Raw genomic sequence first — 17,084 nt, forward strand, 5'->3', positions numbered from 1 at the left:
AAAAAAAACTAAAATTATTAGCATATATATGAAATTTTGTACACCCATTCATGAACCCCAAAACCACCTAGTATACGTCAATGATACAAATTTTGAGAGGCCCTTTGTACATTAAGTTTCACATGTGCCAAAAATTTATAAGAGTGTAAAATTTTCATCAAAATTAGTTGATAAATACAAAATATATTAATGTTGAAAATACATAAAACAAAACCTGATCTTCATACTTTATAAGTCCAATCCAGTTTACATTATATATATATATATATATATATATATATATTCAACACATCTTAATCACAAATATGAAAATAAATGTGATCATCTTACATTTTGAGTTGCAAAATTGTCAATTAAAATGTTCTAATTAAGTTTCTCCAACATATTGTGGACAATAAACAGTAGATAAGATTTAATCAACTTTAACTTAGAAAAGCTTCTTTGAGCAAATGCAACTGTAATTATGATAGTCAATAATATTGTATAGGCACCCTAAACATTTGGAAAATAATAACTTAACCTTTTTTATAAGATTTAATACCTTAATTGCCTTTTTTGTCTTTTTTGTTTCTTTTGTAAAGTTTCTTTTAAGACTTGTAACTTTGAAAATAATTACGTTCCATCAAGAAACCATGTCATATTTTAGGAAATCTTTAATATTATTTTGGAGAATGTGACAATTGATTGCAGTTAAAATTTTGATTGTTTACACTAGGCTTAACAAAGTCTGCTATGCATGCATATGAGTTAAAAAATAATAAAATAATATAATAAACAAGTTTCTAAGTTTAAATATAGAAAATTATTTATTTATTTATTTATTATTATTATTATTTTTATGGGAGGGGACAAAAACAAATTATTGTTACGATACAAAATGTTGTATTATATATATATAAATTGATATTATAAGTACACGTGTTAAATTTAAATATATATATATATATATATATATATATATTTAAAAAAAATTATTTATTGTCATAAATTTAAGTGATATATAAGTGTGTATTGTTTTTTAATTATGAAAATTACGGTCACATGCACATGTTACTATATTTGCATTATGATTCTAAATTTGAGGTACTTCTAAATTGAAGGCCCCAAACAACCGCTTTGGTTGCTTGCCGCTGTATTACACTTTAGTCACTTCTGAGATTCCCGACACCTATTTATTCATTTTAAAATCACTCAATAAATACACCCAATATGAAACCGAACATATGTATGCATGATAATTAGTTCAAAATCATATAGTATAATTTTTGTGCGTTAGCTTGAAATTTTTTAATTTAAAAAATATATATTTTTTAAATTTATATTATTTGAATAGTAGTTTGTTTTGTTTTTTGTTTTTTTGGGGTAAAGGGTGGGTGAATGTATTATTTGTATAGTTTGTATATTTTTAAAATTTATATTATTTGAATAGTAGTTTGTTTTGTTTTTTGTTTTTTGCGGTAAAGGGTGGGTGAATGTATTATTTGCATAGATTGCGTTTGCTAAAAAATCACAAAATAAAAAAAAAGAGTAAAAATTGTAGTGTGAGATAATATGAAGGACAAAAGATGAGTCGTTAAAAGGGTGGACGCAGGGAATGCGAAGAAGAGTAGCTGATCCATCGCCGACTACCATTTTTCCCCTAACCCCACATCACATGCTTCCCCTTTAACGCGTCGACTCTCATTGTTCGTCGCCCATCAATTTCTTTCTTCACTTCCGATCTCACTTCTCCAGCATCACTCTAAAAACCTAGAGAGAGAAAGATTTGGAGAGAGAAAATGGCGCTGAATCACGCTGGACCCTGCACTCCGGCGTTGTTGAAGGCGACCTTAGGGCTGATGGCACTGTGCATGGCTGGCTACATAGTAGGCCCCCCTCTCTACTGGCACGTCATGGAAGGCGTAGCAGCAGTAAGTCGCTCAGAATCTTCGTCTTCCTCTTGCCCTCCTTGCCTCTGTGATTGCTCTTCTCAACCTCTTCTCTCCATTCCCCAAGGTATTTTCTCTCACGTCAATCTCCAGATCTGCTTTGATCTCTTCAATTCTTTATTTGAATCGATCGGTCTTAAAGTTGATCTTTTAGTAGTATTTGAATATGTACTCATTCGCATACCTTTATATGTAAATAGGAAAATTGATCTTTGTTTTTGTCACGGATTGTGCGACAAAAGAAAAGCAAAATTCATTTTCATTGCATTTTTTTTTTCCTTTGAATCGCCAATCCTTTGAACCAAACGATGTTTTAGGACGTACCTTTACCGGTAGATCTCTTGATGGTTTGATTATTTGTACTCCTGATAAGTATAACCTATCACTCTTACTAGGCTTACTGATTTAATTAATGAATTTGTTCATTGATAGGAAGCTAATAGGATGATTCTAACTACTGCCGATCTCAGACATGGTCATATTTACCTTAAATGTACTTACTTACAGAAGTCTATATATGTGAAACTAAACACTTAGGGCACAAATTTGCATTGATCTAGCTTTGACAATAACAAATATGGTGCCATGGTGTTGTCTTTTCTAGTAATTCAATTTTGTTGCTTCACTACTTATCTCTACAGCCTTCCTGAAAATAGTAAATTTACACACACAAGCTTTATTGGTTGTTTACAAGGCTAAATATATGTAGTATTTTTTCAAACGCCTTTGTGCACACACAATAGAGAGATTCAATCAAGAATTAACAATAATTTGGCAAAAATGTTTTGGTATGTTTCGGTGTTGGAGAGAGAGAGAGAGAGAAGTGTGCCCGAGCCACCATGATTTCGATTGTTCAAGCTTGCTCTGCTCGCGATGCACCCGGGGAAAGCTCATTTTTATGTGAAACCTCCAATGCTCACATACTGTTCCATGAAAAAGTGTGAATCATGAGTGAGTTTTTTTGGATGAGAGGGAGATGTGTTAAAGATATGAGTGGGGAAATATTGAGTGAAAGTGTTGAATGAGAGAGTTTGATGAAAGGGAGATTGTGTAACCTGTAGAGAGAGAGAGAGAGCTGTGCGTCACCAGCAGCTGTGGTGCCTCACTATTGTCGTCGATAGAGTGATAGTGAAAGAGCAGAGCACCACTGTGAGTGACCACTGCAAGAGAAAAGAGAAGATCATGCAAGAACTGTCGGGAGAGAGAGATAGCAGTATAACTGGATTGCTCTGAACCATTCTTTACTAAAAAATTCTCTGGTTTTGATAATGGATAGAGTGGAAAATTTTGAGGTCTTGTCCTTTCTTAGCTGTGTTTTGGGTGGGGTGCTGATAAGAAATGGGCAAAGTTTTGCAAATCAGCACGGGGCAGTGGTTTTTCGATTCTCTCTTTCTCTCTTGAAGATAACCACTTATTTACGCAATAATGATTGAGTGATTTTTTCTGGGTAAGAAGCCCGAGCAAGAGCAAAGAGAATCCTTCTCAGGTCTCTCTCCTGATCTTAATTAAGAAATGGGCAAAGTTTTGCATTGAAAATTTCAAATTCAGTGGATGTGGAGGGGAGAAGAGTCTGCTTCTTCATGGGTTTTTTTGGTGATCAAAGAGTTTAATGATGTTCATTTTTTGCTGATCCTTGGAGATAGGTCCTTTATGTACTCATGTTGAGGCCTAAAACAAAGTATCTCCTTATTCAGATTCCTAATAAAGTGATGTATTGAGATAGGCACCAAAGAAAACGTTATTTTTGGCATACCTTGACTATCTTGGGGTGCTTCTGTGTTTCTGACCTTGACTCATGTAGGTGAAGGCAAAAGTGCGATAAAGAACATAATGTGGTAAGAACAATAAATAATTGACAGGACAAGCTTATCTTATGGCAAAAAAGATAGAGAGAGGGAGAGAAATAAAGGGAAACAAGCTTTCTATAAGCTTTATATATATATATTTTCCATTTTCATTTCAACGGTGAATTAGGCATGGTTATCCAGTTCATTTTTTATTATTTGAAAGCTATTCTACTTTTAATTCAAGGATCTTGGAGAATTCTTTTTTCCCATTGGTGAACTTCTCTCAGAAGTATATTTGCTGAACAAAAAACATTATCCATAATAAGTGATGGCAATTTTCTAACTCTTTGAGTTGTGACATGAATTCCATCTCATCTTATCAGTTTATCAATAGCCATTTATCCTTTATGGGCACGAGAAATTGACCCTGTTATGCCATCTTCAATAAACTTTTATCTATTTGTTTTCATAGTATCATGGCACATTATATGTACAGCTTGAAGATTCGTTTTAAACACACTTTAAAAGACAAGTGTTGACATTTGAACCCATTGTTTTGATCATTATTCAATGTCATGTCTATATGCCTTTTTTAATTCTTGGCCTTCATTTCAATGGACTTTGTGTTTCACTTGTTGGTCTTCTTGTACTTGATATGCCAACCCAAGGTTTGAGGGAGGCACTATTATTTTTTTCATTTATTGAGTAGTGGTGTCCAGTGTTCCACCCCTTAGGGAGTATGACTAATCCCTTCAGATATTTGCAATCTCCTTCAAACCAAAAGCTCAGGTAAGCCCACGGCAGAGGTTTAATACCCCTGGAGTTAAACATGAGACATCTGTGTGCCTAAGCAGGAGGCATTATTAGTTTGCATACTAAGTTACTAACAATATTTCCGCCGAAGACTACTATATTCAATATCTTTCTTTTTCCTTTTTATTCTTTTCTTTTTTCATGGTTTTGATGATCAAAATGTGCAACTTTTTGATCTTTTCTCTATATTTATTGCAGGACTAAGCAACGGTTCCTTTGCAGGTTAGTTTCTCATTTATATATTGTATGTAATGAAAATGGATGCAAAATGTTTTGATTTGTTGTGTGTAGAGGATTGTTCTACTTTTTCTTTGCTTTGGTTCTATATGTACATGTTTCTTAATTCAATGACACAGCATATTAGTAGAAAATATGTCAGACCTAAAGCTAAAACCAAAATATATCCAACAGAAATTACTTCAAGAAAACCCATGTAGCAGAAAATATGTCAGACCTAAACTAATGTTTTCTTTTTTCTCATATTTTTCTCATCTTGAGTTTGCTTTTTTAAGCAACTCACTATAGGTGCCAAGGGGGCAAACCCATGTAACAAGAAAACAAAACTGAAAAAGACCACGACCTCAGAGTCTCATATTTTTCTCATCTCGAGTTTGTTTACCTACTTTAGTGAAACAATCAATCATGTTTGAGAGTTCAGGGCATTGAAAAAAATGTATTGGGTGTCAAATATGATTTTCTCATCTCAAGTTTGTTTACCTACTTTAGGGAAACAATCAATCATGTTTGAGAGTTCAGGGCATTGAAAAAAATGTATTGGGTGTCAAATATGAGGTTCTTCTAGTGTTAGTGCTTGATGAGTTTTTTTCTAGCCCACCTAGCTGTTCTGACTGAGGGATGTACCCGTTTCCCTTAAGAGTTCTGTATTTGCATATCTTGACATATACTCAAGGTGTCTACAAAAGAGGATGTGGTTAACCAACAGAAAGTTAATCAATGTATCATTTTTTTTAAGCTCATATAAGAGGAAGTTTCAATAGCATCTGAAATGAGTATTTGTTAAAAGATTATTATATTACCTAGAAAAAGATTTACCACTAGGGATTTCAAGGAAGTCAAATCCTTTCAAGTAGCAAAACAAAGCGGTAAATTATTTCAAGAAATGCAGTGCGGAAGCCTCATATTCCCCTTTCTCTAATATTAGAAGGTATGAATGTAAACACAAGACATGTTAATTGAGGCATGTTTGTGTAAGTTAAGTATTTTGTTATATGGATATTACTTAAAGAACTTCCATTTAATCAAAACCGATCCGAGTATACACAAACTATTTGACTTTAGTTTCCTACAGTTCTCCATATGTGTGATCAGTGATGTGGTCATTTTCTTTTTACTGAGAAGAAATAAAGGGTCTTCTCAAAAAGGCTGATGGTAGGGTACTTGTAGTTCTCTTATGGTATGGCAAATTCATGGGTATCAGACTCTGGAACTGGTCTATGACATGTGGTTTTAGGTATAGTGTCCTCGACAAGGTGGTTGCTTGTAGGGAGATTATTATGTCTGAAAAATAAATATTTTGGATGACCTTGGACCAATGAAAGTACAGAAATTGTCTAAAAGTATATATTCAGGGAAAAGAAAAGGAAGAAGAGCAAAGTTACGTTTTAAAATCGAACAATTCTTGCCTCAAGCTACATGGTTAGGAATGTCCTTCTGATGCTGATATGGACCAATAAAAATATGACATGTGTCAAAAACTTTTTAAAATAATTAATAAAAATTGTTTGGATCTTTTTGCAGATCATCCAAAAAGAAAGATTTTTTTTTTTTTTTCCCCTTATGCGTTTGAGATTTTCTATTGCAAACCCTTTATATTGCAATCGGTTATAGAAGAAGCTAAACAATTAGCTCAAACATGGTAAATTAACCACAATTGTAAGACTCCAATTATCAATGGAGTTTAAGGAAATTAATTTGGCTTCAAATTGCAACAGGTGGTGATAAATCTCAAATTTTTGGATGCCACTAGAGCTATGCGTATTTATTAATTGGTTAGCCTCTTGAGTCATTCTGGAGATGGGGTTGCAACAGAGATGGCAGGCAACGAATGTGGCAGCTTGAATCATTTCTAAAGATTGGATGTAAAAGATTAGGGTTTGGGAATGGAGGAGGTGGCAAGCAGTGTAGGTGGTGGAGGTCAGTTGACGGAAGAAAGGATTAATATTAGGGTTTCAGAATTGGGGAGATGGTGGGCATCAATGGGGATTTGGTGGGAAGAGAGAAGAATCATGAGTTAAAGCATAGTTATTAAAGGCCCAAGGCACTAGAGGTCCTTTGGAGCCTAGGCGCGAGGCGCACGCCTGAGTGAAGTGAGGTATACAATTGAAAATTTAAACTACTATAATAACATTCATATCTCACAAGTCATATCAATATTCTAAAAATTAATATCAAATATAAAAAAATAAATCCATCAACTATATAAGCATCCAACACCATAAAACAAAGCACAAATTTGTTTTCTTGAAAGACAAAGCAAAATGTGTTTTGTGAATGGCAAAACAAAGCACAAAAAGAAATAAATATGTTAACAAAAAACAGAAAAAACAGAGCCAAAAAAAAAAAGACGAGAGATGAGAGAACTAGACGAAGAGAGAGATGTAAACAAAGATAAGAAGAGAGGAGAGATCTAGAGGAGAAGAGAGAGAAAAAATAAAAGAAAGAACTGATATGGCTTCGTCGTTCATCTCTGCAACTAGTGCTTCGTCTTCGTCTTCGTCTCACAATCTCATTCTATCGTTGTTCGGTTAACACTTTGACTCTTATGCTTTCTTATTTTTTTATTCTTTTGAACAAAAGTTCCTTATATCGTATAATTGAGCTTTCTTTTTTGTTTATTAAGTTGCCAAAAGTACCATTTTTGGCTTAAGAAATAGAACAATTGTATTTTTTAAAACAAATATCAGTGAGGCGCACCTAGGCGCGCCTCACAAATAGGACGAGGCGCAACTGAGGCGCGCGCCTAGTAAACATCAGTGAGCCTGGGATGACAACAGGCTCTAAACTTGAGCCTCGAGCCTAGGCGTGCCTTTAACAACACTGAGTTAAAGAGAGGGAGAGCCCTCTATCAGGTCTCACACACGCGTGAGAGAAAATCCTCTTTCTTTTTGGATGACCCGTGAAAAGATCCGAATGGTTCTTTAATTTTTTTTTTTGACACATGTCATGTTGTTATTTGTCCATATCAACATAAGAAGGATAGTCCTGCTTATGCGGCCTAAGGCAAGCTTTTTCCTTTAAAGTCAGATGGTTTATTTTATCTGATTGTTCATGTTCTTTTTCCTTTTTTCCATAACAAGTTGACATTTAAAGCCAGAAACTGTGTATTATTTTAGGTCATGTTTTGCAATTATTAGCAAACCATATGTAGATAGTTGCAATGTATTAAAGTTGGACAAGTGAACACAAACTCAAGTACGAGGTCAACCACTTTGTGCAAATAATGCTAAAAAATATGTTTGTACCCATCCAGTTTATCATTACAGCACATTAGCAGAGACCAAACGAGGTAATAGTCTTTTCCTCCTTGGACCACAATCTACTATATATGCTTTGCACTTCAAACGTACTTCGAAGATAACCTGTTCCCATGCAATAGTCAGGTGTTTTTTATGGTGGCAAGGAACAAACTGTTCTTCCTCCATGCCCTAATTCAACGCCAAAGAATTTCAACCAAGATATACTCGATATTATGATGAAAACCTGACATGACAAACCTTGGATATGGATATGATTTTGTTTTTTCAAACTTCAAAGTCACGCCTCAAGCTTAAAGAACCTGCTTGACATACATCAGGTATAAAAAAGAAAATTTGCCTGATAATGAGGAACTGTCCCAACCATGCACCCTTTGAACTCCTGGCTACAATGTAAACCTCGAATATCTGCAGTCACTTGCAAATCAAGAATATCGTTTAAATCAGGACTCAAAATTAAGGCCTCAAGATATGAACTGTTAGACCCTGCCATCTGATCAAACCCAAGTATTGGAATTTTAACTACCTTGAATCTGCAAAATTAGTATAAACTCTATGCTCTTGACTTCTGTAGAACTCTTGTGGTTGCACTAAAACTTGTAAACCTCCTACATTTTGTTTGTTTCATTTGTTTATTTCTTGTAGATTGTGCAAAGCATGATCCAGAAGTGAGTGAGGACACTGAAAAGAATTTTGCGGAGCTCTTATCTGAGGAATTGAAGCTTCGGGAAGCTGAAACTTTAGAAAGCCAGCAGCGCGCTGACATGGCACTGCTTGAGGCCAAGAAGTTGACATCTCAGTACCAAAAGGAGGCAGACAAGTGCAATTCAGGGATGGAGACTTGCGAAGAGGCAAGGGAAAAAGCTGAAGCTGCTTTATTGTCACAAAAGAGACTGACTGCAATGTGGGAGCTGAGGGCTCGTCAGAAAGGATGGAAAGAAGGGGTTGCCAAGTCACGAACCCAGTCTCAGGGAAATGTACAGGCTGTTTAAAATGGTAATGGCCTAAAATGGAATTATCACACGAAGGTATTGCTTCATCTCCACAGTGAACTTCCATATAATCTCACCTCAGAACCAGGGTGATGCTTATGAATTTGATCAACTGTCTTTAGCCGTCTGATCTGGTTCTTTAATGTTCCAAGTTTAGGAGTTATATTCTTTTGAAAATATAAGTTATATTTCTTTTCATGGCCTCTTGTGCTAAAATTGCATGGCCTTTATCCAGTTTGTTTTTCCATCTTTTAACTGAGAAGTCCCATTGTTAGACTCTATAGTAGAGAATGTGAATACGTGATTGCCTTTTGTCCAATGAAAATGGTTGCCGGATATGAATATGTTATTGTTGAAGTGCCTGAACTATTTCTATATCTTTATTATTAAAATAAAAATTTAACTTGATTTGGACTATACCACCACAATTGCCGTGGTCTATACAGTTGAATTTGCTTGCTACATTATCTATGGAGTTATTTTGTTTCCAAAACGTAGCGTGGGAACAGGTTCATCTTCGAAGTACATTCGTTCTGTGATTTGATTTCTTTTCATTTCTTCCTGAAATGCCGAAAATTGCATTGATGAAGAGAAATGAATACCGAGAAATTTAGTGAAGTTTATTGTAGAGAAATCATTGTGAATAATTTATGTCTAAAAGAGTTGAATACAATATTAGCCAGAAACTAATCAATTGGCTGCTACAAAGAGACACAATGTGGAAGACTGCATGACAGCAGAGAAGAAATCCACCTCCAAATTGAATTTGCGAAAGGGCAACAGAAATGGTCCAGAGCATTATCTGCACCCCATACAATTATGGCATATAGAAGCTAGACATAATCCTCTGTTTTGTGTGCGTGTATGTGTGTTCTCCGACAGTTTCTCATATGCTTATTAAGGGTAAAGGAGTCATCTTTCCAAGTAATTGGTATGGTCATGTGCTTATGCGTACAGAGAGAATAAAATCTGAATGTTTGCAAAAAAGAGCAAGTTGGGGGATGAAGACTCCATGCTAGATTATACCATTTACTGATGCATTCTTTCTCAGGTGTAGCTCTCCATGTGACTGACTCAACCTCTTTATTAAATATTGATCCTGACACCATAAATCTGTGGACAAACAAAAGAAACACCCACCTCCAATTCTTAAAGTAGTGTTTTTTTTTTTTTTTTTTTTTTTGGATTGCGATGGTATCGTGTACTGTAATTGACTATAATTCATCATGTAGTTACCCTTTAAAAGTGAGTTATAGTCAATAGAGAAGAAAGAAAAAATAAATATTTATTATATAATACAAAAACTTATCACTCATTCAAATGTTTTAATTTAAGTAATAAATGGTATTATGGTTAAATAACATATAATAAAATAAAAGCATTGAATCAATCGATTTGAACTGCACATTTCAAGTCTAGCAAATGGGTGTTTGAATTTCTTACCAAAAAAAAAATAATAATAATAAATAAAATAAAATTAATTTTGGTTCTATTCTCAATTTTTCCAAAAAAGAAAAAAAGAGGGAAGAGGGCTTGCACTTAAACAAATGACTTCACGAAAATCAATAAAAAAAGAAAAAGAAAAAGAAAAGAAAATATGATATTGGCGTAGTAGTAGTATCTTCACGGGTCAGTTGAATGTACTGGACGAAGGCTCGTCGCAGAAAAGTCACCCAGGGAGAGAGATCCTGTGAGTTCGCTGCTATATCTATATGTTGGTGTAGGATTGACTCGACTCTGAGTTGGGTCATTGTCCTTCCGATTGTTACTGACTCGGTCTGCAAAATGGCGGCAAAAATGTTGATGGCGTCGTCCCCTTTTCTAGGGATCGCCGTCTCGGTTGCTCTCTTCTCTCTCCTCAAACAAAAACCTCCCATTCCACCGGTTTGTATTTACACTATTTGCTTATATCTATATATTAATAGAGCTATCTTATTTATTTATTTTGTGAAAAAATTAGTCTTTGCTTGCCAATATTCCTAGAGACTCTTCACCGTAGAAGAATTAGCAATCTACAATGGAACTGATGACGCCTTGCCCATTCTTCTTGGAATCATTGGGTAATCTTCGCTCTTTCTCTTTTGGCTTTGTTTTGTTTGATTGCTAAGAAAACATTATAAGGAAAAAAAGAACAGAAATTTGATTCCTGGGGCCTGGGCGGCTATTTTTTAGAGATTTCTGGTTTTACGATTCAATTTTTCCTAGGTTTCTCGCCAATCAAACAGAAGTTATGTTGTTTATTTTTAGTCTTCTGTTGTGTTTTTGTATGAGATGGATTTTAGTGAGTCATAATTTATAAAATTCTACTTTTGGGTGAAATAATCAGCTCAGTGTTCGATGTAACAAAAGGAAAAGCTCATTATGGTCCGGGAGGAGGTTACAGTCATTTTGCTGGAAGGTTTGTTCTTTTTATTTATTTTGTTTGGCTCCTTCAGTTCTTGTTAATTATGCCATATACATTTCTATATCGAGTGTTGCTTCAAACCATTGGCATATATACATAAAGGAACACTGTATGATTCTGGTCCCATTACAACAGGATCGTGATTGGGGTCCCCCATAGTTAAGCATGCTTGGGCAAGAGTAGTACCAGGATGATCCCCTGGAAAGTCGTTGTGTTGCACCCGTTTTGGCTGGTTTTTTATGCCAACTATTCTATATGGGCCAGAGTGTTGGAATTAAAAAAATAATAATAATAAGAACAACACATTCATATAGCAGAAATGAGAATGTTAAGGTGAATGATCGGAGTGACTAGAAGAGAGAGGATCACAAATGAAAGCATGAGAGAAAAATTAGGAGTGACACTCACTAGTGAGAAAATAAGAGTGAGTAGACTTAGATGGTATGGACACATACAATGAAGATCTGTAGATGCGCCAATTAGAAGAGGAAGATTAGTTTGCCATAGAAGGGAAGAGACAGAGAAGACAGACTCAAATTATTGTGGGGTGAAGCTATTAAAAATGATTTTAATAAGCTAAATATAAGAGGTGAGATGGCGTATAATAGAAAAGAATGGAAAAAATGAATTCATGTGGCTGACACCATTCATATGGGATTAAGGCAAGGATGATGACGACGACAACAACTTAAAAAAAGGTTATGCTAGACCATTTTATGTATCTGATAACTCATAGGGTCACAAGGGTTGTTAGTTGTTACCCACTGTGGTTCTTGTTTATTGAGGGTGTCATGAGGGGAAAACTAGATACAAATCTATTTTTTTTACATTATTCACACAAAGTGAATGCTCTTATGATTTGGATCTGCATTTTCGCATGTGATAACTGATCATTTTACCAAAATATCAGACAATGGCCCCTGTTTCTAATAACTCAACGTGTAAAATTTTATATCAATACTATGTAAAAAAATTTGCCATGGCGTTGTAGTAAGGAGGTGTGTGCAACTTTGTATGATATTATCAGGTTGAGCAAACTGAAAGAAACATGGGCATTAATTGTTTTCTGAGTAGATCGTGTTTTTATTGATAGAACTTCCAACATTACATGGTTAAGGAATTTTCTTTCTTAAATGTTTCAAACTCATGCGAATCGATGCCACATGCTTTGGTAAAATGATAGGGCCCTTCCCGGGCTGGACCTAATTTTCCAATGCTTGCATCTTGTGTGTCTTGGATCACCATTCTTAGATACACCTCTCCTTTGAAGCTTCAACAATCTGACATAATATTCAATTGCACGTCTCTTTGATTGTTTTTGTGGATACTTGTCTGACTTGTATACTAACATTTTTCACCTTTTCATTTTTAATGATCTCAGGGATGCTTCACGTGCATTTGTTTCAGGAAACTTTACAGGTAAAATTGCTTAGGGAAGAAAAAAAAAAAATTACGGGTAAAATTGGTGGATTGTGTATTTATTTACTTATTTTTCTTCTAACACTGATTTCATGGATATTTCTAGTTTGTTAGTCCTTTGTTTCAGGAATTTTCATAGGTAAAATTGGTGGATGATGTATATATTTGTTCACATATTTCAGCTTTGCTTCTCTTTCTAATTCTTTCTGTCATTTTGTTGACATAGGAGATGGTCTTACTGATTCATTGCATGGTTTATCTAGCCCCGAGGTAATCAATGTTGTTTGCCTTTCCTCATTATCATAGTTTGCAAAAATTACAATAGAAGGCTTTAGCATACAAAATTTGCCAACACCTAGACACTAAAGTCTAACAGACTAGAGCATCCCTCTTCTCTCAAATTCTCCATAACCCATCAATAAGTGCTTGGCTGTTCTGCATCATGCTATATGTACTGGTTCCCTATGCACTATTTGCAGCATTTTAGATTTTCTCCCCGTTTTACTTTAGAGTGTGTTTCTCAATTTGACATCGTCGCCTTGTTTTTAATGTACCTGTGCATTGTCATACTATTTATACAATAGACACATCCCTAAAAAAGCGAGAAAAGGAGCAAATACTTCCTCATCCAAACTATTTGGAATTGGTTTCATACAATTTTTGTTGCATGCATCATTTTTTTAATGCAAATTCATGACATATGCATCATGTTTGATGCTTCTGTAACTCTAAAGAGCTTTATGTTACTTGATTCATGTCTATAGGTGAAGAGCGTTGTTGATTGGCGAGATTTCTACTACAGGACATACACGTGAGTTATATGTTGTCTGGGTATCTTTTCTTTTGAATGCTGTGGAAAGTTGGAAATTAGTTGGATAGAAAATGACTAAAGGGAAGAAAAACTACCCTGCTTAACCTAAGTTCTCATTTGTGTTTGGCATGAGTCATTGTAGCTAGAAACTTTATTCAGTAGAGCCAAAATTTATTCTTGTATTCGTTGCTTCCAAAACTTATTGATTGGTATAAAATTTTCAGAAGCTCATTTTGTCCGCCACAAGGAGGATTAAATGAAAATAGATAAAAAGCATATTCTAGGAGTCATAGGATGAAACAACATAATGTGTGTGTGTGTGTGTGTGTGTATAAAGTTCATGAAAGTATATTAAAGGGTGGGTTTCAATGGATAAGCAGGAATTGATTGAACAAGATACGAGTTCTAAGGGACATGGTTTTGGAGAAAGAAATGAACCAATCTAAATAATTTGCAAAGGTACCTAGCCATAGCAAATATGTTATTAAAAAGCAAAACATTTATACCAATTCATTATTGTTTACATAGAAGACGAGAGTTGACCACATGTAAAGAAAATGTGAGGTTTTCTGTGCAGAAAGTTTACATATAACATTGACTACTGATGCTAATACTGGATTTAGTTATCAAATGATTTAAATATTGAAGTGTAAGCAAAGGATATCAGAACATAAAATGAAAAGAACTGAATGGTAACAAAAGTTAAAGTCCAAAGAGAAATTATTTTTAGAGAAGCAATGGAATTGGAATGACAATATAAATATTTTACGCTTAAGAACAGCTGAATATATGAGAAATGTGGTTAAAGAAACTTTTGGAGGGACTAAATGGAAGAAATCTATAAGAAAGAAACATAGTGGTGTAATGATAAAATTCAAAGAATGACAAAACGGTAAGAAACAAGAGGATTTAGAAAGATATAATAAACTAAAAAATAATACACAGGGAAATGTGAATAGAGCCAAATAATTAGTATATGAAAATAGTTCAGAAATTAAAAGGTAGTACAAAGGGAAGTGTTACAGGAAAACTAGATACAATGGAGGCTAGAAAGGGTAATTTACAAATGAACAAAAGAGAAATAGGTTTACTATAGGGAGATCAATTAAATGCATTGACAACATACGTGTATCGAACAAGTAATATTAGTTAAAGAAAGTCATTCTATATAGATGAAAAATTATTTTCAAGATTCTTACGTGAGGAAATCCTAAAGAAGGGACCGGGAGTAGTGTGCCTATTACAAGTTTGATGAGTCAAATAAATCATACAGAGGTAGAGGAATCACTCAAAAATATGGGGAGTAGTAAGGCTATAGGTCTAGAGGATATACCTGTTGAATCTTGGTAAATTCTAATAACTGTAAAATTGAATGATTAAACATACTAATGAAACAAAATTTTGAAGGAAGGCGGTGTCAAGTAATCGTTGTAGAATTTTACAATTAATAATACAAAATGTTTGGGTAATAGATGATGATATAATAAGCAGAATTGGAACATATTGAGTAAAATGGTGACAAACTAATGTCATCTTATGTGATAAGAGTATATTAAATACGTTGAAAAAGAAAATTCTAAGGGCCAGTTATAAGGGGACCTGTTTTTAAGGAACAAAATGTTGATTATTTAAAAGGAAACAAGAACAATGCATCAGTATTGCTGAATTGAGAATGTTGAGATTAATACGTTGAAAAAGAAAATTCTAAGGGCCAGTTATAAGGGGACCTGTTTTTAAGGAACAAAATGTTGATTATTTAAAAGGAAACAAGAACAATGCATCAGTATTGCTGAATTGAGAATGTTGAGATTAATACGTTGAAAAAGAAAATTCTAAGGGCCAGTTATAAGGGGACCTGTTTTTAAGGAACAAAATGTTGATTATTTAAAAGGAAACAAGAACAATGCATCAGTATTGCTGAATTGAGAATGTTGAGATTAATAATACAAAATGTTTGGGTAATAGATGATGATATAATAAGCAGAATTGGAACATATTGAGTAAAATGGTGACAAACTAATGTCATCTTATGTGATAAGAGTATATTAAATACGTTGAAAAAGAAAATTCTAAGGGCCAGTTATAAGGGGACCTGTTTTTAAGGAACAAAATGTTGATTATTTAAAAGGAAACAAGAACAATGCATCAGTATTGCTGAATTGAGAATGTTGAGATTAATAATAGGAGTACCTAAAAGTGACACAAGAAAGTAGGTTAGGTTTCATAGATCTATACAACGTAAACAGGCAGATAAACTAAGACAAAAAGAAAAATTAGCTAGAATAGAAAGTAAGAGATAAAGAAGCATACTAATATAAACATGAGATGAAATAATAAGAATAAACGTTAAGAAATTAGATGTAATCAAGACATAAATTGTAATAGAAAAAACTTAAAAGTCGTCAATTGTGGTCAAAACAAGAATGATATTGATGATGATAGCTATTAAGTTTTGCACTTTTGAGTGATTGAGCATAAATATATTTGAGGGCTGACATATTTGTGTATAGCATGTCATTTTTTGAGGGTTGAAAGGAATCGGTGCAACATTGAAGCTTCCTTTTTTTTTTTTTTTTTGCGGGCAAAAGTTGATGTTTACTTGGTCTTGAATTGTGATTGTCAGATTTGTTGGCAAGCTAGTGGGGCGTTACTATGATAGCCAAGGCAATCCTACAAAATATTTGAAAGGGGTGGAAGCAAAGGCTGCTAGAGGTGCACAGCTGATGGAGAAACAGAAGAATGAAGAAGCTAAATTACCTAGCTGCAATTCAAGGTGGAGTCAAGAAACGGGTTCAGAGGTATGAGTTTTATAACTTTATGTTTAAAATCCAGACCAGTCATTGCCTGCCCGAAGATCCCACCAATTTTCTCTAAAATTTCTAACTAATCTTTGCCAGATTGTTTTTTTAATACTTCTTCCTTCCAAATTTCCAATTTTTATTTTAATTACTTATTTTGCTTTTAAGAAGGATGCCACTGCCAACACATTGTGGTACTGAGATGTGGTTTACTACAGTGCATTTGGAATGCATAAAATAATAGATTAGTCACCTCACAAAGAATTGGAGGCTTCTGTAATTTTCATTGAGCTCTATCTCACTTTGGACTGTTTTGGCCAGGTTTGGTGCGACATAGGCTATCCAAGGTTAGTCCAGAGACCACTAGAAATAGCTTTGACTGGGAAAATGAGTAAACGCTGCGTCTGCTTAAGAGATGACGAACTGGATCAGCCAGGATTAGAAATCTATGAAGGATGTGACTATTTCGGCACGCTATGCCGACTTTAAGGATTGTAAAATTCACGTCCCTGTAGATTTTAAGTTTATAAATGTGTTAAAAACAAATATTCCAGTGACTGACAAGCCAGATATAAGAAAGCAGAAAAAAAAAAAAAAAAAAAACATCAAAGCAATATTACAGTCTGGAAGAAAAAAAT

At 34.3% G+C, this 17,084-nt stretch overlaps 2 protein-coding genes across 2 annotated transcripts; both read left to right on the forward strand.

Annotated features, from left to right (window-relative positions):
• Nucleotides 1-1,533: 1,533 nt before the first annotated feature.
• LOC132307982 (uncharacterized) lies at nt 1,534-9,431 on the forward strand. Its single transcript, XM_059805910.1, has 3 exons — nt 1,534-1,995; nt 4,727-4,750; nt 8,668-9,431. Exons 1-3 carry the CDS (start codon nt 1,779-1,781, stop codon nt 9,012-9,014), a joined length of 588 nt encoding a protein of 195 aa, XP_059661893.1. The 5' UTR covers nt 1,534-1,778; the 3' UTR covers nt 9,015-9,431.
• A 1,092-nt stretch (nt 9,432-10,523) lies between these two features.
• On the forward strand, nt 10,524-17,056 carry LOC132307980 (membrane-associated progesterone-binding protein 4). The gene is made up of 8 exons (XM_059805909.1): nt 10,524-10,898; nt 10,998-11,074; nt 11,341-11,412; nt 12,800-12,837; nt 13,064-13,107; nt 13,602-13,648; nt 16,272-16,446; nt 16,768-17,056. Exons 1-8 carry the CDS (start codon nt 10,653-10,655, stop codon nt 16,933-16,935), a joined length of 867 nt encoding a protein of 288 aa, XP_059661892.1. The 5' UTR covers nt 10,524-10,652; the 3' UTR covers nt 16,936-17,056.
• The last annotated feature ends 28 nt before the right edge of the window (nt 17,057-17,084 follow it).

Source organism: Cornus florida, unplaced genomic scaffold, assembly GCF_030987335.1.
Source record: "Cornus florida cultivar Cherokee Brave unplaced genomic scaffold, ASM3098733v1 CherokeeBrave_3.0.0_Hap2_Chr05, whole genome shotgun sequence".
Lineage (NCBI taxonomy): Eukaryota > Viridiplantae > Streptophyta > Magnoliopsida > Cornales > Cornaceae > Cornus > Cornus florida.